General features: G+C 38.4%; 1 protein-coding gene across 1 annotated transcript in view; it reads right to left on the bottom strand.

The window, feature by feature from the left end:
* Positions 1–18,235, bottom strand: part of SECISBP2L (SECIS binding protein 2 like) — a 30,546-nt gene extending 12,311 nt beyond the window's left edge. Inside the window, exons 1-10 of the mRNA XM_062000140.1 lie at positions 18,040–18,235; positions 7,901–8,079; positions 6,254–6,572; positions 5,351–5,486; positions 4,701–4,930; positions 4,586–4,610; positions 3,649–3,764; positions 1,811–1,942; positions 1,185–1,268; positions 1–168 (exon numbers count right to left, since the gene is read on the bottom strand). Of these exons, the coding sequence (XP_061856124.1) occupies positions 1–168; positions 1,185–1,268; positions 1,811–1,942; positions 3,649–3,764; positions 4,586–4,610; positions 4,701–4,930; positions 5,351–5,486; positions 6,254–6,572; positions 7,901–8,079; positions 18,040–18,057 (1,407 nt within the window). The 5' untranslated portion in view covers positions 18,058–18,235. The remainder of the gene's footprint in view (positions 169–1,184; positions 1,269–1,810; positions 1,943–3,648; positions 3,765–4,585; positions 4,611–4,700; positions 4,931–5,350; positions 5,487–6,253; positions 6,573–7,900; positions 8,080–18,039) is intronic.
* Positions 18,236–23,368: the final 5,133 nt, after the last annotated feature.

Below are 23,368 nucleotides of genomic sequence, written 5' to 3'. Positions count from 1 at the left end.
TTGAAGTTTTTTCTGTTCCATGCTGATCTCTGAATACTCTTGAGCTGTTGCAAGTGCTGCTGCCAAGGCCTTCTTCTTCTGACTTTTTGCACGCTTTGGTACAGAGGTTGTAATGGGAATTGGAGTTTGGACTATATTGATTGGAGAATTCTCTGGTAAGTCCTCCAACTAGGATTGTAAATAAAATTGCAAACAAACCACAATTAAAGCCCTTTCTCTCAAGACCACAGGAAATGTGGCACTCCAGAAAGCAAATAAACCAATGCTTTGGTCAGCAGTATGAAATCCCAATTATTAAGTAGAACTAGATGACACAGTAAGTTAATAAAACTAGAAACATAGATATATTTCATTTTCTCATGGGAGAAAATGCATTTATCTCCAGTTATGCCTTCAGAAGGTTTTCCAGTCTGATTGCTAAACAATCAAGTGGGTTTTTTGTCCCACTAAGATTTCATGTAGGACTTAACTTTCCTGGAAAGCAGCCAAATGCTTGAAGTAGTCTATAATGTACAGTTCTGCAACAAAATATTTAAGTAGATCAGGTATTAAAAATAGATAACATTTAGTTCATTTTCATTTCAGAAAAGATACACAAGTTGTAATTATTTTAGAAAATTGACACCATTACTATGGATTTTCAGATTTCATTTTAAGAAGAGTTTGCATCAAAGCATCAGTCTGAAGGCAAGCCAGAAACCACAACCAGGATGGAGTCTATGTACTAACAGAAAGAAAGCTCAATAATCCCCAAAACCACATTTAATCTCAAAACCCCTGTTGCATCTACTGTTCACTCAAAATTCGGCATGCAGCTTCAAAGAGCACAAAATTCATGAGAAACCGCCAGCAAGACGGAGAAGTCAGGAGCTGGACTGAGTTAACTTTATACGGAATGTCCCTTCCAACTTGGTACATCCCAAGTGCCTACCACCTATACTTCACAGTCTCACTTGTTAACCATCTCATTAGCAGACAAAAATACAGTAGTTTTTATTTTAAGATGGGTTCTCTGTGCCACTTATTCTAATTGGCATTACTTCAGCATCCAAAAAATGGTAACACAAATACCCTTAGAACATACAAGTACCACGTTGTAAGTGCTGTGGCAGAAATTCATAAGAACTACACAAAGCAAGTAGTCTCAACTTAAAAATGCATCAGTCAACAAAACAGCAGTTTACCACTTTGGGTGAAATCTTTTGCTGGATGTTATTACTTTTGCTGCTGCCATTGTCACTATTTAGTTCTGGAAATTCATCTTCATCCTAAACAATAGAAAAATTAAAAATTAAGGGAATGGAACTGAAAGTCACATGAAAAGCATCAACTGAAATGGCTGAATCTAGAAGGATGAATTAAATTCTGAAGTCCCACATAAACTGGAAGGGCTTAACAGTGGCACAAACAGAAAATGACGAAAAATTAGCAAAGTGTTTCTGTACCTGAAGAACCTTTCTCAAAGATGAATAATGTTAGCTTCTTATACTAAATAAATCAATTCTAATTAGGAGAGAAGGGCCAAACCCAAGAACACTGTCATTTTTATTCACAGTGAATAGAAAGTTACTTGAAAATTGCTTATCTAATTAGTCAACCACAGATAGTTCCAAATTCTTACAGTTTCCACAACACTCAAACCCAAGTCTTTGTATGTACACAAGGAAACAGCACCATATTCAATCAGTGCACTTTATCGTAGATGTCTTGGAGTCAGATGCTTTGCAACTTCTCCCTGTTGAGAACATTACTTATTCCACTCACAACCTTGCATCACTATAACGCAGCAACAGTTTTTATATAACACTACCTCAAAATAGAGAGGTTCGGGACTCTGTTCTGCTCTGCTTGACTGGCTTGTAGTTAGAGGTTTTTCATGTCGTTTCTGCAAATTCTGCCTTCTTTCTGAAGATGTGCTGTGGTCTCTGCATCTGAAACCAGACTGAAAAATAACCAACATGATTGGCATTTTGCAAGTTCAGTTTTTCAAGATGTGTATGCACACACATAAGACATTCTCGTGCCTCCTAATTAGCAATTGAGAAGGTACAGTTTTTACATTGTTACATTTCATAAGCTGTACTTTGATGTGGTTTTCAGGGATTTTGTTGTTGCTTTGAGGCGATCTTTACGTGTTTTTTGAACAAAACAGACCTGCACAAACATTCTACAGATAGCATCAGATGATTCCCTCCCTCTCAAGTCAAATACACTATCTCTATAAATTCATCTTTAATTCTAAAAAAATAGTGTCCTTTGGCCAAACATGAACAAAACAACAGGAGCTGCTGGTTATTATAGAACTCAGACACAAATCCTGAGGAACCATCTCTCTCTAAGGACCAGAGACCTCAGTGCTATAAACATTCTTCTGTTTATTACATGGAAGGTTGGTGAAAATCCATCTGCAAGATGGCTTGGCTGAAAGCAAAGCCTGATTTGAATCTGAAATCCTGGATGCCTCATACTGATGTTTTTCTCAAGAAAGTTTCCTACAGACCTGGTACAAATCTAGTTTAGGAGAAAAAGAGTTTCTAGGACAACTCTGCCTTGAGGTACAGTGAACTTGGCTGGGGAAACATCATTTAAAACTCCTTGTGCCAGCTTTGTTTTTAAATATCTAGAATAACTGCCAGATTTAGAGTCTAAATTGTGACTGGATGAAAGGAAATCTGGGTTCTTCCTACTCTCCCAATGCCATACATCAAAAATAGTGGTTTCTAAAAGCCTTCCATTTGACTACAGGTTATAAAAAGAAGCTGAACTGCTACACTGACAGATATAAGCATCAACAAGCTTCTTTATATAATAAACCCACGGGTAACAAATTGGAAGATTCAAGACAAGTTAACAATTCCATCTAAAAACCTAAACAAAGCAACCTAGTCACATACATCTGCACATAGTACTATGTCTATGATAAAGCTCCAACTTTAAGCTGAGCTATTTTTGTCTGCAATAACTGAATTCAAACAAGAGAGACGTTAAGTAAAGGCAGATGTTTCAGCTTTCTGTTGTGCTCTGCATGCCCCCTCCATGCCCCCCCAAATCAGACTATTAAAATTCAGAAGGCCACCTTCTTCTCAGTTACTAATTAAAGAAATACTGAAAGAAGTATCAGAAACATTCAAATTTGAAAATAAAGTAATTTAAATTAATTTATTAATAATAATGTTAAAATATGGTATGCCAGTATAAATTTATCAGATATAAAAGAAAGATTCAAAGATAACAGAGTGAGAATACAGGATTCTAGTTCACCATCACATCAGAATCACTCTTTAAAAAGCCTGAGATGGCTTTTTCTTTTTCCTTTTGAAGTGTGAATGGGTCAAACATGGAACTGTTTTTTCTACACTCACACTGTCTTCATTTCACAAGTTACTTTACACATTCAATGTTTTTCTTAGGCAGACACATTGCCAAATACACATTTTTTTATAAAAAGAGATGTAAATATGAATGATATAGCACTACCTGAAGAACCAAACAAAGTAGAAATGTGCAACTGGACTTTTCAGTTAGCTTTCAACACTTTTCATTAACTATTCCTTTAATGTTTATTTTATAATTCATTTGAAATTCCTCATTTTCATATATTCCAAGAACCAGCATCCTTATATTTAGAACCATAAAAAAACCCCATACCTGTGAACTATTTCTTTGCTCAGCTTGTCTTCCACCTCTAGAAAAAGTCTGAGTTTTTTCAATCCAAGGTTTTTTTTGAGTTGCCTGGGAATTTACATTAGTCCAACTCACACCAGCTGAAAAAGAAGCATCTTCTATGAAAAAACAAGTAAGTTTGGCAGATTGCATCATAATGCCTCACATGCCAAAGCTACGAAAACAACTTTGATAACTTTATTTGTATCTGAGAAAGTCTAGTTCTCCTCTGAGAATGTTTACTTCTGTAGCTATTTCTAGATGTTAGCAGAATTATCTTTTGGAAGAACCAGATGACAGACATTCAAATTGCAAAAAACCAATCATCAGGAAGCAGCTGAAGGAAACCTCAGGTTCACATCCACACCAATTTCAGTCCAGTCATAAGTAACAGACGCTAGTGTTGTTATTCAGTGCAGCCATAAATGACATACACTAGAAACATACCTGTTAGTACCACATTGATCAAAAATATTTGTTCATGTTACAGTACTTCAGAAGCTTTAATAAAGAAGTATCAGTATTTCCCAAATAGAAAGCGAAAACTTTTTGGCTCTATTACTACCCAGGTATGAACTGCAGTCCACCAGGGTAAGGAAGCACGAGGATAAAATACAACAGAAGCACAGTTTTGTCTCAATGCTTCTGTTGGACTCTCTAGCTTTTTTAATCCTTTAAAGAAAGGCAGCTGTTGATAAATCATTAGTGACAGCTACTTATACACTTGTTCATTTAACAAGCAACAGGGGTCTTTGTGGAGGTGGGGGAAATCACAATAAAGACATATCTTGAGACATTTTTGATCTGTCAGAGTAGCATGCTGGAAGCAGACAAAGAAATGGTTCCTAGCTATACATAAAGCAAGAATACAAAAGTTACCCAGCTAAATTTGAAACAGCTCACCAGCTATGATAATACTTACTTGTATTTACGGATGGTTCCACAACCTGAAAAGGGAAAACACGTTTTTTTTTTAGTAATTTTTATTAGTCTGTAGGAAACAAATATAATGAAGCTATTCAGTTTTGTTTACATACATTAATTGCACAAGAATCTGTATTTCTTGAAGTCATAGCTGCAGCTTGGTTATTGCCATGCTTGGGGCTACAATAGCCACTGTCACTGTCAATGTCTGCCTCACTGGCACCCTGTTCACTAGAGGACTCTGCAGCAGGGTGAGAGGTTCTTCTGCGCCTGCCTTTGGATTTCCAAAGCATTGCAGGGGTGCTCTCAGAAAGGGATTTATTAGCTATATCTGAAGGAAAGTCTGCAAGAAAGATTAAAAACATAATTACTTGTGCAGGAATTGTTAAGAGACATGAAAAACCTACACATTATAAAAACAAGTGGAAAAAGTCAAAGTTTTTGCACATGACAAGAGCTTCCTTTTGTTTAGAAACAACATTGAATCTGAACAACTTCTAAGTCCAACTACTGCTAATAATAAATTCCTTCAAGAGCCTGTTTCTGACAGTGGCAGTCTGTGGGAGTACCGTATCGTCAACATTACAATCCAATACATTGACTAGGCCTCTGCAACCATCAGCACCTTTTCTTCATTATCTTTTTGGTCTGCTGATTTCTCTTAAAAGCCATATAGAAACCAGGTCCACCTTTTTCTGCAAAGGCAGCAACTGACATGTAGCTCTAGTTATTTCATACACTCAGAACACAAGAAGGAGATTACCTGTTTGCTGTGACGCATCAACCAACAAAACAATCTTTGATCTGTTCTCAGGACCTGATGAACTAGTCTCCTTTTGAGTAGCAACATTTTTCACTGGAGGACGTTTATTTTTTATGTGCGTCTGTAATTGCTGTTGCTGTTTTAAAAGATTAGCCACACATGGATGTAAGTCTCATGATTTGAATTCACAGCTGTAATCAAAGCAACTAAAAGTTCTAATGCTCTGTACAGTCACATGACAACGGGTAATGGGATGAAGCTGGAACACAAAGAGTTCCACTTAAACATAAGAAAAAAACTATTTCACTGTGAGGATGAGGGAGCCCTGGCACAGGCTGCCCAGGGAGTGTGTGGAGTCTCCTTCCTTGGAGGTCTTCAAGACCCGCCTGGACATGTTCCTATGCAACCTGATCTAGGTGACCCTGCTTCTGCAGGGGGGTTGGACTAGATCTCTAAAGGTCCCTTCCAACCCCTACTATTCTATGATTCTATGTTTAAAGATAATAAATTGAGGGAAAAGATTACATTTCTTAACCCCTTTGCAGCATTTTCTGCATGAACTGTTTGTTATAACATGGAAGCATCAAAAAATAGATAACATGGTTATAACATGGGTATACTTGCTTTGTTCTCTAATGAAGTAATTCTAAGCTCAGATTAAACTAGCAGAGAGGCAATGCAAGGTAATTCTTCATGTTATACTTGCAGGCTTTCTAAACTCACCAAGCATTTTACCACAGATTCTCTCTGTAGACAGTTTTGTTACTCTCTGATTAATACCTTTTCTGCCCACCTTTCCTTCCAATGATACTACTCAGATCTTGCTCAAATGAGATACATGCTTTCTGTGCAAAGGTATTTTCTTCATATAGTGCTATCTACCTTAATAAAAAATGGACTTACTTTTTGTATGACTGGTCCCCTGTTACTGCTTCTGCTCCGCTGACTGGATAATGGAAAGACCTGACCCGATGGGTTGGGACGCTCAGTGCATTCTGTAGTAACATTTGCATTGGCTGCTTGGAAGGGTGCAGAATAGGGGGCAGGGAAAGGATGATAGAAACCCATGACCTGAGCACATGGTGCTGGCATCAGCTGATAATATGTATATTCTGTAGAAACAGGTGGCTGCGTAGATATTATAGGATAAGCGAGGTATGGTCCTGCAGGGTTGGGGTTGGGTTGCTGCCATCTGATGTCATTGTTGTATAATGGAAACTGTCTGTAAAAATTGAAAGGAGAGACAACTGCTCAGTAAGATTTTCCTTCTCAAGGAAATTCAGACCTCTACCACCTCCTTAAACCACAACTAATTTAGTGAGCTCCTAGCTTTTAATATCTGGACTTCTTATAGATGCTAATTAAATGATTCACAAGTTCACATTACATCTAAGCCCAAAATAAATATCTTTGTTGGTCTTGCATTTGTTTAGCATCATTAAAATTTCTAATATTGGACTTGTCAAAAGAAATGCCCACATTTTATTTCCAAGAACTTTGAACCTATTACAATTTCTTTCTTTCAGAAAACACATGTAACCTAAGTTGGGACTTAAACTTACACAAGGTCAGCTAGCAAACACATGGAACATGACATTCACTAGCAACTCAAGGACAAGTACTTGTGTATACTAAGTTGCCAGCTCATCCTTAGTGAAAATTCCTATGGAAACACAGGCCTTAAGAAGCACACATGAAAACAGACCTTTATAAACCTACTACTGAAACCAAGCAAGGAGATTTCATCCTGTGTTTATTTGTGACATAGCATACTTTCCAAGATCACCCCCTTGGAAACCATGAACCCAATTCTCTATCTTCAAACCATCAAGAGACTAGAAAATGCAGGAAAAATGGAGAGGCCTGAATTTAGAGAAAGAAAACAGGGAAAGATTCAGGATAATTTTCTAGATCCTCAGCAGGTGCTTGCTAAAAGATTAGCCTTGTTTTTATGTATTAGTGCAGCACTTCTAAAATCCTGTCCTATGCAAACACTGGGTATGCTTTTCAAAACCAAACAGCAGTAATTGGTTATGTTGTCAGATCAAAATAACCAACATTCAAGTTGTGCGTTAAGCAAATAAATTTGGACTAGAATAAAGAGTTTCTAAACTGAATGTATTATAACCAGTTATGCAAAGAAAACTGGATACAGCTACACTCAATGCAAGTGTCAGCTGCATAGTGTTTCAGCATGGCAAGAACCAACTCGGACAGCTGGAGCCTCGCTTCAGCATCAGAGATTATTCAGACACAGGCCTCAACTGCCGTGGAAGATGCAAAAGCACAGCAGGTGACTGAGTGATTTGTACTAGACCTCTATAGTCAGGAAAAGCAGCAAAGAACATGAACAGAGAGAAGGTGAGCAAAGATAGTAAAAAAATAAAAAAAACTGGGACAGAGAAACCTCCTCCTCACCCATGAAGGATCAGAAGATTAAATGTGGTGAACAAAATGAAGATACAGTCAACAGTTGCTAACTCCTCTCAAGCCTACCAAAAGCTTGAACTTATCTAAAATAGATCACATTCCATGAGGACACTTATTCACCTGTTGGATTGGTTTTCCTGTACAAATGGATAGCAAGTGATCAGGTAGCTAGGGATAGGAGATGGTTCCATGCCATTCATTCCTCCACTGTCATTAGGAAGTGCCATTGGGATCATTAGTGTTTCTGGACCCTTCTTCTGAGGAATAAATGGTTCTACTTCAGCTGACAGCTTGACATTCTTAAAAAAAGAGGAAATAAAAACATCTTCATTAAATACAATCATAAATTGTTTGGGAAAAATCAGATTTATCAAGTTGTATAGCAATTGTCACAAATAGCAGGCAAATAGATGACAAGACTACAGAATCTCTGCAGTAAACAGAATGGGATGGGAAACAGTTGTCAAGTGCTTGTTACATGTTTCCAATCAACACAGGGTGCAATATAGATCACCAGCATTTAGCATTTGTCTTAACCTTTACATTTGCAAAGTGCAATACGAACACTAATTAATTTTAAAGGGATTGAAGTTCAGATCTTGCAGAAGACATACTAGTCTGAGCACAGAAAGAAATCAAATTAGCACTGTAGGTGGGGCACAACTGTGTAGACTTTCCTAAGCGACATCAACATATGGAACACATAGTAATGCCTGGCCTGCTCTACAAAATTGACCACATTCCTAGGCAATTATAAAGAAAAGGTTTTTCAGCAGTAAACTGTAGGCTTACTGCTAAAATTGATGGTGTATCACAGAAGAATACACACACACATATTCCATCTGCACAATTTTAACATTTTAAAGTGTTACGAATGTGATCACATTTTGCCATGAAGGCACTGGAGACTGATTAAGTTTTAAACTATGCTTTCAAGGAAAAGTACCACCGCCAATCTTGAAGATATCCTCAACAGCTTATTGGGTGTTTTTACCCATACTTTTGGTCTTGTATAGGATAGTTGCATCTCATATAGATGAAAAATGCTCTATTTAATATAACAACTGCAGACAAAGTACCCTTAAACTATATATTCCATTATAATTACATTTAGCAAAAAGCATCTTTTTTGTACCAAGATTTTAGCTTAATTATATTTGTCTTAAGTTAGTATCTCAGCATACCGACTTCTAAGAAGATTCTCTCTAAACCAGGCAAGAATTCCAGGAACTTCTCCTTCAATTCTCTAAGAAATAATTCCAAAGGCAATACATACTCTGTACAAGTATGTGCTCTTATTTTACAAAAAAGAGACCCTGAAGTTTGATATGCTGACAACAGACTTATATTCTTGCCACTACCTGCAGAAGAGCCACATAAGCTGAAACACTTAAGCAATGGGAACTCTCAAAATATGACAGCACATAGTTCCACATCTACCACACTCTTTTCTTTGCCTTTTGTCAAACAGCAAGGACATTTGTCCTTGCTCTGTGTCAAGTGCACAGCCCATCTAGAGATAACCTTACTGTTCAATATTTGAATCTATAAGCTGATTTTAAAAATACTATTTTTAAATAAAACAACCCAAGTGTATTTGTTTAGCAGCATGGGAGTGGAGGTGGGAGGGGCAAGTCCAAATATGTTTTGAAAATACAATTGCCCCAGTGAGTAAGAAAAGCTACTTTTGCCTGATTAGTAGGTACTTTAATGTATCAGACTAAACTAGAAAAAGTGAGGTCAAGACCTACTCAAAGTACCGGAGCTTTGTTTAGCTAGTGACACACTTGCAAGAAAATTTAGTTACTGAGCAAAAGGTAGAATCACCAAGCAAATTACTAAAACCATATGTTACAATGTAATTCACCAAATGAACTGAAGACCAACTGGTATTGAAGTACTTTGCTGTCAAGTACTGTAAGAGGAGAGAAAAAAAATATAGTCAAGACTCCCCAATTTTCATGAATTCACATTCACTATTAAATCATCGTAACTACCAGTGACCGATGCATTATCTTTTTTATAAAGAAATATTTTCAACACATATTACTTATGATTGTAATAATAGAATTCCCTGTCAATTTCCAAAGTTGCACTAAATATTTTGCTCAGTGCATTCTTTCCAACTCCAAATGTGATATTCAAACTAACTAGCAAAAGACAGTCATTCTGTCAGTTATTTGGATGACTTGTACAAGTGGAATCAAAGTCCCACAACAAGAAATGTTATCATACAGAAAGTGTCTTCAGGGGTTTTCTCTTTATTCTTTCATTATCAAATTCACTAATTCATACCTCTTTCATGAGATTTTTTATGCAGCATGAGCTCAAATTTCACCATTACCCATTTCCTGTAAACATCAGTTCACTAAGTAATTTCTATTTAAACACACTCATTTTAGTGAGGTATTAGAAAAAAATGAGCTTTATAAACACAGGAAGAAGCTTTCTAAGTGAAACACCTTCAAGATAGGTGACCATTGCCTGCAAGAATGTCTACAAGCACTAACTTTTTATCTCAAGTTAAATCCTTAATAACTTTGATGGTAGGACATTCCTCAAGCCACAGTGACCTGGGACAAAGTTTGTTTGTAGCTAAACTGAGAATGAAAAAAAAAAATTATACAAAACAGGGAGGGGGGAAAAGGCAGGAATTGTGAAGTATACAGTCCATTTTTAATCCAATAGTAATCATTTATTGAGAAACTTCTGTCTTTGGACTTCCTAAAAGTGTGCTGTGAAAGCAGAGTGTACCTTACAATAAGATGAGTCTCTACCTTTGATATATTCTTGCTAAATAAGTATCAGTCATTTACAGGTAAAATCGTAGCATAAGAAACGTGAAATTTTATCAACAAGAAGAAAAACAAAATATCTGAAATAATGTAAAAAAGGACATGAAAGTGGAACTTGAATGGTGGGGGGGAAAAAGTATGTCTTCACAAGTGACAAGATATATTACCCTTGTCAAAAATGCTATTCATGACTGTTCTGAAAATGGTGAAATACTCCTTGCTTCTACATTAACTTTTTTCAACTCCTGAATTTATATTCAGATGAAAAGCTGTGGTGGAGTTGAAGCAGCAGCACCCAATTTGTGCAACGAATCAAATGTCCTGCTCTAACTAGAGCTTCCCCAACCTCAAGCACATCTCTCGGCTGCCACAGGACTCCCCTACCCCCTTCAGAAGTCCAAGGCTTCTTCTTCACACCACCCAGCACCATGAAACACTTGGCATTTAAAAGAAAAAAGAAATTAAAACTGTCAAGTGCTTATGTACTGTGATCATGTAATAAATAACAGAGATAGCAACACTGAAATCCCTCCCTGAAAAGTAATAGGGTTTTTTTCATACTACTTCAAGATTGTCAGGAGAAAATATCTGGTTAAGAATAGATTCACTTGTAGGCTGGTCTACAAAACTAGATGGCATAAACATTACAAGAACACACCGAGGCTGTCTCATTCACAGAAAATTCAACACCAAAACTAGGAGAAGTGCTTTACAAATATAGTATTCTTGATGAAGCACCAGAATTTTCAAACAACTATTTGTAATCTGCTGGTCACTACCTCTCTGCCTTATGTCAAGTGAACTTTAGCCAAGATACTAGCTATAAATCACTCTAATACTGGTTCAGAAAACAGTCAAAACATTTTATTTGTGATTCACTTTGGGACAAGATTCCTTGTTTTAAAGGTATTTTCTGTCTGTCTGCTCTTTCCCTATATTATTTTTGAGGATTGAGGAAATGCCAAAAAAAAAAAAATCATTCCTTAATGGCAAACCACTTGCAGAATGGTCTCATTACAATTATTTTTGTGATATCATATCATGTCATATCATCATTCATTATTAGTATTATGAGAAGTATTTCTTGTCAATTTCCAAAGACAATCCCTACCTTACATTTCTATCCAAGTATTTTGGATAAAATGTTATTTACTTAAATCTTTCCAGTGCAAATAGAATTATATATCTCTTAGGTATGGGTTGGTTTGGTTTTTTTCTCAGACTTGTTTAAAAACTCCACCACACTACACTGTTATCATGTAACTTGAAAAGTCTTGGAAAGATTCATTTGAATTAGTCCACTTGGTTTTCTTAGGTGTAAAAAACTCAGAGATGCCCTAACTAAGATGATAGCTTTAATATTTACTTTCTTGTCGCCCAGTCTCTTATACAGGTAATGACTAACTATTACTATAACAGAACAACTGGCTGATAGATTTAATTACCATTTTTTGTATGGCTCATAATATTTCGCTTACCTCTAGCAGTAAAATAAAAGATACAGCACATCCTGTAATCATTAACACATATGGGTGTATTTGATACTTCATTTATTTTTTCACCTACAGAACTCTGACAGTGTCTGTTACTTAAAGGAATCAAAACTACATTTCAGGAATCTCTTACGTGTATTATAAACACTGTTTTACTCTGCAATTTAACCTGTACCTATAGGTTTGCTTGGTTTGAGGAGATTTAGTTTTTTAAATGCTTCCAATAAACTTGTTTCCACAAAAAGTAGAATTATGAGGAAACTTGTGTTCTTGTATTTTGTTCTGTATGCACTATATATATAACTCACCTCACCAGTACAAGTACCGAAAACTTGAAAACCTTAATAGAGGTGTTTCAAAATCATTTTGCAAACATGAGTAATCCTCAGCACAACTGATACATTTCATGTGACAAGGCTTCGCTTCCACTTGAAGGCAGGACACAAAGACAGCTCAAGAGTATTACCAACTAAACAAAATTAACTCCAATATATTGCTTCCTAGTAGTATGTTACCAGTGCCTCCAAAATGTTCCTTTACAGTTCCTTTTCACACAGGATGTGTCTTCAGATGAGGAGAGTAAACTTAAAGCAAAAAGGAGAAGTAAATGTACTAAGTCACTTCAGACCACTAAACAAACCAAAATATAAACAGAATTAAGTCTCCCATGTGACTGTCCAGACATTTCAGGACATTTTGCAGATGGCTAGTGGTTTCATTGACACGTGGGGGAAGCAAACTAGCAGTGCTAAGTAATTTGCCCAAAGTTACCTAAGCAGAGTTTTTAGAGCTATTTTTTTCTCAGCTAGGAGGAAAGGTTGTTAAGGACATACAGCAATATAACCCCTCCTTTAGGTAAACGGCATTTTAAGTCTCCTGCTTCCTTACGTCGTTAGAACAACAGAAATAATATTCCCGTAATCATGTAAAAAGAGAAAGTGAAACAAAAGCAAAAGAGAAGAATAATCAATTCAGTGGTAAGTAAAGTAAGTGCTGCTACTTTCTCATTGCACCAGACAAGAAAATAGTATCTCCAACTGAGACTTATTTAACAGGCTGTGTCTGTGCTTCTTTGGCCAGATGCAGAAATAACAATGTCAAAACAGCTCATTGGTGGTGGGTTTGGTTTTTTAAATACCATGTTGACATGTTTAAGACTCAGTGGAAAATGCAACCACTGACAACTGAAGCAAACTCCAGAGTAAGACAGGAGATCCGTTTTTAAATGGCATTTTGTTTCAGGAGCAAACACTAAGTACATAAAACAAAATGCATGCAACTATACATGAATACAATTCCTCAAAGACTTCATCCACACAAATGCAGAGATAAAGGTAAATGAACAGAATTAACGGGGACGATCATGCCACTGGCTTGTAACCACAAGCAAAGAATTAGACAAAGATTTGTCAAATGCTAAAGGATTTGAGGGAAGGTTCCTGTAATTCTAATCCTTACAACAAAGTGCTTATCACAGTAACTTAGACTCTAATTGCTCTCACACTACTGAGATTTATTCTAGCCTGCCTTCAGTAAAAAAATTAGCATTTTGCCACCGACATCACTAAATGTCAGATTAAACCTAAATACTTAGCATGAAGTAATATATTTTTCCATCAGGCAACCTAAATGCAAACATTGCAAAACCCAGCTTAATTTTATTCTCAAGTGCAACTTTTTAATGTTTATTCAACCTTTCACATCAAAGTTAAACAAAGCTTTATTGAAATTGACTTTGGACAACCAAACTTGATTCTAAATATAAGTTTAAGTCATGTCAAAACATCGGTTGCCTATTAATGGGAGCACAACCCTTCAAAAGAAACCAACATGTACACAGAAGTCTCTTTTGTAGATATCCCTAGTTTCAATTTACAAGATGTTTTGCAGTAGCTCATTACATATTTCAGTCCAACAATTACAACTCTTTCAAGGCAGCATATACAGTGAAGCGACCCTTTGTTTCCTATATAAAAGCTGCTGTAGTCATCAACAGCTGCAAAGACAGAAGATGACACAAGCAGGAACAGACTGGTAAACTTTGTCCTATAGTTATAGCACTGTATGTTTAATCTTAGAAAAGTTTTTGTTCATTGTAGCTTAATGTCATTCACCATCTCCCATTAAATAGGATCTCTGTCAGCCTGCTCTCTGAGAAGAAAACACTTGGATATCAATCTTACCATTTAAAGGGTGAGAAAATAGACACAGATGCCACATTTCAGAGGGCTATAATAATATCAGCTGGTTTACTGTCTCAAAGCCTGGAAACAAGAAGCCTCATCACAAATGTAAAAGACAAAAACATAGCTGAAAACTTAGGTTTTGGGGTTTGTTTTTTCTTCCAGAAAAACAATGCTGCTTCTGGATTCTGGAATTCATAATTTAAAAGTTATTTTACTAGAAGACAGGTCACATTCCATCTATTTTAAGGGAAACTTTATAAATATGGAAGTCATTGTTTCTATAATTAGTTGCTTCTAAGTGGCAGATACTTCAGGAATGGCAAATATGCAGTCCAACTGGAAACACCAGCAGCAGGACATTGAACAAAGCATAAAATTTCATCCTCCCTATTTAGATCAAACGTAGTAACTTCAACGCAACACTTAAAGCAAATATACTATAAAGTTATTATAAACTGAGGGAAAAAGGAAAGGCTAAGGGAATCAAGCATAATTATATTCCCTTTCACAGGAGTGCTATGTGCAGAATATAACTAAGGTAAGCATTAAAATTTTTACATATACTTCCTTTATGTAGCTTACAGCATTTAACAGTACATACAAACTTCAAAACTCACACTAACAATATGAAGCAGGACTGTTTGAATGCTTTCTGGCCTGGGTGCTCCAAGTATCAATACAAACCATTCATGTAAATCTCAAACTTCCTCATCTCCACAAACTAGACAACAATAGATAAACATGATTGAAAAGTTAAGATGATTATATATCATACCAATAACACTTAAATTCACTGGAGAACACATTCTATAGTAAGATAATACGAAACACTCATAAAACCCAAACTCTTTAAGACAAAGTACCATGAAAAATGTCTAGCATGGGAAAACTGAACCTTTCCAGTTTGCCTCACTTTAAAATTCTGCCATTGCAAAGAAACACTGAAGGAAACTGTATAGGATAAAGAGCACAAAACATTGATCTAGATGTACTCCTATCTCAAGCATATTATCAAGCCAACTGTTGAACGGTCAAGAATAGTAGAAGCAAGCTAAACAGGCTGTCTTTAAGCAATACTAACATAAAATACAGGTCACTGATTTTGCAACTTCACCTGATTTCCCAACTGCACTAATGGAAGTCAATGTCTTAATCATAGGGCAAGACAAAAGTATAACACTGGGGGGGGGGTGAGGCAATAAAAAAAAAAAAAGCAGTACTTTTGAGAGAGGAAGCTATTTCTGCTCAGGTTTCTACCACAATCAGCTTCAACAGAAAGACTGCCACACATCACATACTGAGTTTTATCTCTTGTAGGAAAGTCACCGACACTTCACTGCTGAAATCCATGCACTTTTTAAAGGGTTCTGTCTCAGCTCTGGCATAGGCAGAAATACACTTCCACATCCACTATAAAAAAAAATATAAATCACAACATATCCTATCATAAGAAAGCTGTTTAAAAAAAGTTTAATGATATCTTCTATGTCAGCTGCCCAAATATTCATTAACATATTACAACAAATAAAGTCATGCTAGACTTTGGTAATGGAAATCTGAAGAGCAGTCTACAAATCGACATTCTTTTGTCATTTAGGTGTCCAAATGCTTTTGGTGCACAGCATCTCATGCTGATTTACAGAGCCTGCACCACAAAACTGTTCAAATACATTCTCCACCAAAAGCATTTGTAATTTCCTTTTAGTCTAGAAATACTGTAATTTATCATACTACAATATTCCTATTCCCTCATAGTCTAATTCCACAGGAGTTATTCCTATCAGCATGTATAGTTATGCTGGGGCTGAGAAAGTACTCTAAGAGAAAAAGATAAGTACTGTCAATGTACATCTACATGCTTCAATGTTCATTTATCAGATGCCATGCAATACAGATGCAGAAAGGAGTCCAAATCACAGAAAAGGTGGAATGGCTCTCGAAACTGATGCAACCTTAGCAAACACACTGGGAAAGGAGATGATACATTCAATTCTTAGGGCACAAAAAGTTCAGACTCAAGCCACTTAGATATCTCCTAACCAAGATGCTACTATATACTGCGAAAACAAAAGCAGCAGGATAGTTCAAGCATTTCAGAAACTCATTGGGTAGCAATTACTTGTCTGCTTTGGAGCCTTACTAGTGGATAAGGAATAGGACTAGATAGGCTGCAAACAATACACAAGAACATGGTTCCTGCTTTAAAGAGCTTAACTGCACCTCCAAGTTGAAACATTGCACTTAGTTAAGATAACCACATAGAGTTAACACTTTGCACTGTGAATTACACAATGATTCCCAGTTCATAAGCTGTTTCCAACAAACTAGAAGAGAACAGTCTGATGGGGGCATGGGTGTGAACCTCCATAACACGAAGGGCTCAAGCAATATGGAACAAATATTTCACAAGCGCACTGCAGTACTAATTATGGATGAACCAGGTGGGGGGAATTTCACCAAGCCCCAAGATCTTAAAGCAAAAAGTACAAGAGATTAAACTAATGTAAATTGTACAGAATAAGATCAGTTTTTTACATGAAGGCAAATATGAGAGGGTGGAAAATGTGAATTTAAAGCCATTATCAAACCAGAAAGCCTAGAAAGAAAGACACAGTGTGAGCTATACTGTAAAAAGACATACTAGTCACTAACTTCCTTAGACATGTACAAAATGAAAAACAATATATCTTCACAGAGTGCATTACTGCTCAGGATCGACTTTGCTACCAGAGTTTGTGTTATTTTATTGATTAACCCTATTAGAACCCCTGGAAATGCCAAAGCTGAAAATAATTACTGCTGCCAAAAGCAGTAACTCAGAATTTTCAACACATTCTGCTGAAACAGAAGCTTAAAAGTAACATAAGGCTGTTATGGATGGTAACATCCATTTCAGATATATCTTTTACAACTGATGATGAAACATTTTATTGCATATATAAACGACCTATACAATTAGTGAGCTATAACCAACTCTTTCCCACTCAGCTAACCAGTTGAGACCATCAGCTATGCCCTAACACTAAGGATTTCAACCTAAGCCTGCAACTTACAGTATTTCAAGAAGAATGACATATGTGTCTCCCACATCGCAAAGTTCTCTAGAAGCCTGTAAAAGTCTTTTCTAGTGACCAGACACGTTAAAATTAAATGTCACTAAGTGCAATTAGTCCCTGAGCTTGAAACAAAGCCTGAAGGAACAGGAGGAAGAAGGCCAAACCAGAGCTTTGCATCCCTTTGCAAATACCAAGAGAAGACGCTGACGGCTTTCCAGTTCACCCAGACAGACCGAGCCTGGGCTCCGGCGGGGCTGGGGCAGCACATAGCCCGACGCCTCTCACAGGCGCCCAGCGCCCTGCCGCCCGTCCCAGGAGAGGGAGGGGACGGCACGGCGGCCGCGTTACCAGCCCCACATACACCAAACTCCCGCTTCCAGGCTTGAAAACGCCTCGTCTGAAGCCTCTCGGGGGCCCTTCTCCGGCAGGAAGGTACGGCAGCGCCCGCCTCACGACTGGTCCCAGTCCCGCCCCGCACCGAGCCACCGCCGGCCTCGTCAGGCCGCGGGCCGCGCCCTGCCCCTCCGCTCGGCCGCTGCTTGACGGGACGGACCGGGCCCGACACACGCAGGTCCGGCACAGCCCGGCCACCGCCCTGGTGCTCCCTCCTCACTTCTCCTTCCCCCCCTGAGCCGCTCACCCCCTCCCTCACCACAGCGCCAGAGCGTCGCTGCCCCTTCCCAGCGCAGCTGTTTACGGTCTCCTCAGCGCCGAGCCCGCCCCTCGCACCTTGTCGGCTTTGTCCATGGCTCCAGCTGGGCTGGGCGGCGGCCCTAATAAGGACGACGGAGAGTCCGAGCTGTCGCGTCCATAGCGCTCGCTTCTCCCGCCAGGCTCCCGCACACACCCAGCGCGCCGCGGGCCCCGCTTGCAGCTATCACGGAAACCGAGCGCGGCTACGCCACGGTCGGGGGCGGGGAGGGGAGGGGAGGGGGGGCGGCAGCGAGGCGAGGGCGGTGGGGAGGGATCATCTGGGACGGAAGCCGGGCGGGCCCAAGCCACGCGTAACGCCGTCGCCTGAGCGGTTTGTCCTCGGGGACTCGGCAGGTAGTGTTCTGGCCACTCGAAAGCAAGCGAGACTGTGTCTTAGACATTAAAGAAATCGCCAGAAATGAACGGGGCGCGAGGCCGTGTTATTGCCTCTGTCCGAGGCGCCTCTGCCTGTCGTGTCTGAGGGCGGCAGGTGCACTGCGGGCCCGGTCTCCGCCGAGGCAGTGTCAGGGGAGCCTCAGGCCGACGGTGTCCTTGAAATTATCTGGAACATCGAAGGAAAAAAAAAAAAATCCGCTATTTCTTTAGCAGTAGAAATCTAAAAATGTCCCAGAAGCGTTCAGAGCGCGGGGCGGGGCTGCGAAGCGGGGCACGGGCCCAGCTCCGCTGCCACACGCCTTGTGCCCAGCGCCGGGCAGCGGCTCGTGGGGCTGTCACCAGGTCTCTGCCATCCCAAGAGGGAAATGTTACGCTGTGGGTTTCAGCGCAGCTTTTATTTTGTTGCCTTGGATTTAACTTGCCTTTAATTACCACTAGCAATGGTAGCCACGTCCAGGAGCCCACGTTCAGGCCCGAGACTGTGGAGAACAGGAAACACGAGCCAGTGCTGAGAACCTATGCTCAGAGACACATGTTCAATATGCAATGTTTTTACATATAATTAAGCTAATATATCTGTTGCCTTGGGTTTAATGGAAATCAGACATGATCTGTTTACATCTTGGGTGTTAATGTTCTATCAGCATTCCCAGATCACAGCAAGGAAAAAAATAAGTTGAACTAGCTAAATACCTTTTAAAGTAAGTATGAAAAGGACATTCTGGAACAGACTCTTGAGTACTTCCATGTAAGACTCGTTTATAAACTGTATTACTCCAACAAGCAGGTTTCTGCTTGGTAGAGGTTCTATAAGGAATAAACAGCCAAGTTAAGGGAAAACATGAGCAAGCCTATTTCTGAATTTGATAGGGATAAAACTACCAAAAATATCTTTACAGAGCTATCCTGATAAAGCTTCCTCAATTTAACCTTTATTTTATAATTATTTAATCTTTCTATGATGCCATGTAACAATTTTCTCTGTTTAATAAACAAAATAGTTCTTGGATTATTCCACAGAATCCCTATTTTATTGAATTGCTCTTCACCATTAAAACTTCACATGTAATATATAGTATTTTAAAGACGGCTGTTACATTGCACAGTAAGATCTTGTCTTCTAGAGGACATGAACAGAGAATTTGTGCAGATTGGCACTGCTTTCTGTGCCATTATTCCATCCACAAATGCAGGATCACCATCCAAGTGTAACTTTTACTTATATCTCTGCAGCATTACTTGTGTTCAGTGACTTAAGTTATCATGTGGTTGCAGCCAACAAAATCATAAGTCCAATAGATGATACAGGAAAGGAAGAGGGTGAAGATGTAATCTCAATTAAATTTAACTATAGGATGTCTGTTAACTTCAGTGAGGACAGTGTTTTACTACAAATGAAGATAACAGGAGGGTTATACCCTAATTGGTACAGAAACCTCATCTTAACAGGAGAAGCTGCAGCAGTTGTACACTTCATATGCACTTCTGTATCACAGCACTTTTCTTGACGAGATAAATGGTCAGCAGAACTGAAACAGGTGTTCCTAACCCTAATAAGCCATTTCAAGGTGGTAACACAGATTAAGTTGAGGTTACGATGTTATGTTCCCAGGGGCTTTTACACAATGGCATTTGTTGCTTCAAAACCAGAAGTCACGAAAACAAAACTGGAGACTAAGCTGGTTCTATCAAGAGCTTTCAGCTGATGCAAAGGAACAGCATTTCATCAGTCATCGATGAACCTAAATATGAAGCATAAGTCTACAGATAATTATGAAATATAAAATAAGCCACCTAATCTCCGTAAATCAAACAACGAATCTCTACTGAGTGAAATGTACTTTATTCCCAATATTGAATCTGCTTTGCTTATCTGTGCAAAAGTAGGTTGACTTATTTAAAACCCAATCACTTTTCATCTCCCAAGTAATGTGGAAGAACTTGCCTGACTGGACAGAAAACAGTGAAAAAAATCCCACTTGAACAACTGGAACAATTGTCATCTTGTATTAGCACACCAGCATTTTAGTGTGGAATGCAGCTTAATTTGTCCAAATTGGTGCTGACCACAGAATATATATTATGACATTTGCTTAAGACTGTTGCTGTATTTTTAAAAAAGAATGACTCATTATGGCAAGGCTGTTCATTATGAAATCCTTCTTTTGTTCTCAAGATACATACCAACAGAAAGGTCACACTTGAAAGGGCTGTTGTGCATATTTAAACAACAATAACAAGTTCTAAGATCTAAATTGGGCAGTGATTAAATAGACATCAGATCTACATAAATCTATACAATATACATAATACAGAAAGTCATGCTGAGTGACCTGAGTGGCCACGTGGGTGAAAAGAACTCGAGTCTCCCGCAAAGTTTTAACTCAACTCTTATCACCAAAAACATACCAAAGCACTTGAAACCAGTTATGTCAGATCCTCTATCCACAGCTATCACAACTATGCATGGGTATCTGGTTACATCATTGGCATCTTGATCAAGTGTTGTGCAAGAGAACTCAAGTGTTACATTCCTTAAAGAAGCCATATATTTTTTTTAAACCCTGTTCAATTTAAACAAACTGGCAATTGCAGTAGCTGGTTTTGAATATTCAGTCCTATGGGTCCAGTTCTCAATTCTGGCAGTTTGTAACATGAAGTAAGTGACTAGTTCAGAAGCAAAAGTGATGCTTGAACCTATCAACTGATAAGTTGTTGGATTTATTGCTACATCTGCTGGATAGTGGAGATATCCTTCCTGAATACAATGGAAGGCACCAACTAAATGGAAAAGAAAACCTAGGTTGACACAAAAATTAAAAATGTGAGTCTAAACTAAAATACCTATAGAAAGGCACTTGGTAATGGCTGTATTCTGAATTAAAATCAGAGGATTACAAGCAAATCTAACAGCATATTATGTGGTGACTTCTGCTGTCCTTACATAGACTCCATTTACATCTAGTGGGTATGAAGCCCTACAGATCATACAGTGATGTTGAAGCATATCTCACTGAAATCAGGGCAGCTTCTTATATTGAAAGCTGAACATACATATAAGCTCAGTCACACACAAAATGTGGAACGTGGGTTGCTCAGTAACTCCCCTCCAGGCCAAGGTCTGCACAGGCTGGGACCGGGCATGGCACCCCCTGAACGTCACTGCAACAGCACTGGCGAGTTTGGAAGCTGCCACAGTGAGCAAGTGCAAGAGGCGTGAAGCAAGAAGCCGAGTGCAAAAATGAGTTTTACTGGACTGGGACCAAAATCTTCAGCATCATTTTAGAAAAAGACAAGTACAGAAAGCAATGTATATCTTGGCAAATAAACATTTGTATCTGACAATATGGCACGTAGCATCCTGCACAAGCAGCTAAGGGCAGATGCAACAGGGAACGTACTGCAACCGAAGTGGAAAGGTGAGCTGGGAACTCATCCACAAATCTTGAGAATCACGATTCTGATGGCAACGTGCAATTACTACCTAGCAGCAGCCACAGTGAACCCAGCACTCCCACTGAGAGCAGCTGAAAAGAGGCAGCAGAGCCAACCAGGACTGATCCTTGCCTGGCAACTCTTTGTAATACAGCCAGGAAGGGATTAGCTTTTACTTGTGCTGTAATGCTTACAGTTATTACATCTGAAATTTAGTGCTAAATATGCAACTATTATAACACCAATATACTTTGCAATCTACCTTTCCACAGATTTAGAACCATTTCAGGTGGTGATAATCCTTTCTTTCAATATCTTAATTAACACTTAAGTATGACTAGCTATAATGTAGTTTTACCTAGTTCTCTAATCTAGTTCTAAACCATATTTTTAGCACTTTGCAAATAATAAATAGCTATTTTTTTATTTTTAAAGTCAATATTAGCACCTATATATGGAAATTTAGTTCAAATAACTGCTCTGTTTTCAATAAAGCAAAGGGTACCATCCAAAGCGATGACATTTTACTGTTAAGCCATACATACACAGTTCCTGCTCAAGTAAATTAATTTACTGCCTCTCAAAAAAAGTCGTAAATGTTAAAGTACAGTCTTCAAATACAGACATAATGTTTTACAGCTCACAACTTCTGAGTAATTACAAAAAATTCACAGTGTTTATTTACAGATTTCAACTGAAATACCTTCATATTATTCTGCCAGGTGCATTTCACCCACCTTATCTCTTTTTGGGGTTTTTTTTGGGGGGGAGGGAGGAGGTGTTTGTTCAAAATATTTCTAAGCCTACTTAAAACAAAGAGAAAATGAAATCCTGATTTCAGATACAATCCATTGGATGACTTTAAGATGAGAAAAGAATGCATTCCTCCTAATTACGTTTGATACATGGTAATTAAAAAACAGTAAAATGCATGTAGACATAGCACCCACGTCCTCCCAGGTTTCATTTGCCTGACACTTGGTTTTAACGCATAAGCTGCCAGCAACTTAAAAGAGGGGTTTGTGTATACACAGCTTAATCACTATTGTAACCTTACTTAAGATTGCAACAGCCATTAAAATGTTCTTTTGCAAACAGTGTTACTGGTACTAGCTAAGGTGCCAGATTGTCTTGTATCACCACCAATAAAAGGTGTATAAAAACATTCAAAACGTGTGTGAAGTGTGGCTCTGACAATGGCAAGTGCAGAAATTTAGTGATTGGAACTGAGACTGGAGAATGCAGTGAGTCAGCTTCGCACTTCTTGAACAACCAGCAGTGCAATTATGCTATTTGGAAAAACAAAATTCATTCACCCTCTTCCTTCAACCACTTGTTCACTTTTCCTGAGGAGGCAGAAATGACACCAAGCCAGATCTACCAGGGATTAAGTAGGCTATAGCAACTATTAGCATTTTCTGCTGCAGTTTTTAAACAACACAGCTCCTCTGTATTTCCCCACAGAAAATTCTCATCTCCCAGGTTAAGCACTATGAGAACTCAGAAAAGGGGTAGAATCCCTTAGGGATTAAAT

This window comes from Colius striatus, chromosome 7 (genome assembly GCF_028858725.1).
Source record: "Colius striatus isolate bColStr4 chromosome 7, bColStr4.1.hap1, whole genome shotgun sequence".
Classification (NCBI taxonomy): domain Eukaryota; kingdom Metazoa; phylum Chordata; class Aves; order Coliiformes; family Coliidae; genus Colius; species Colius striatus.
The sequence above is the reverse complement of the archived record's forward strand: the minus strand, read 5'-3'. Positions and strand labels throughout refer to the sequence as shown.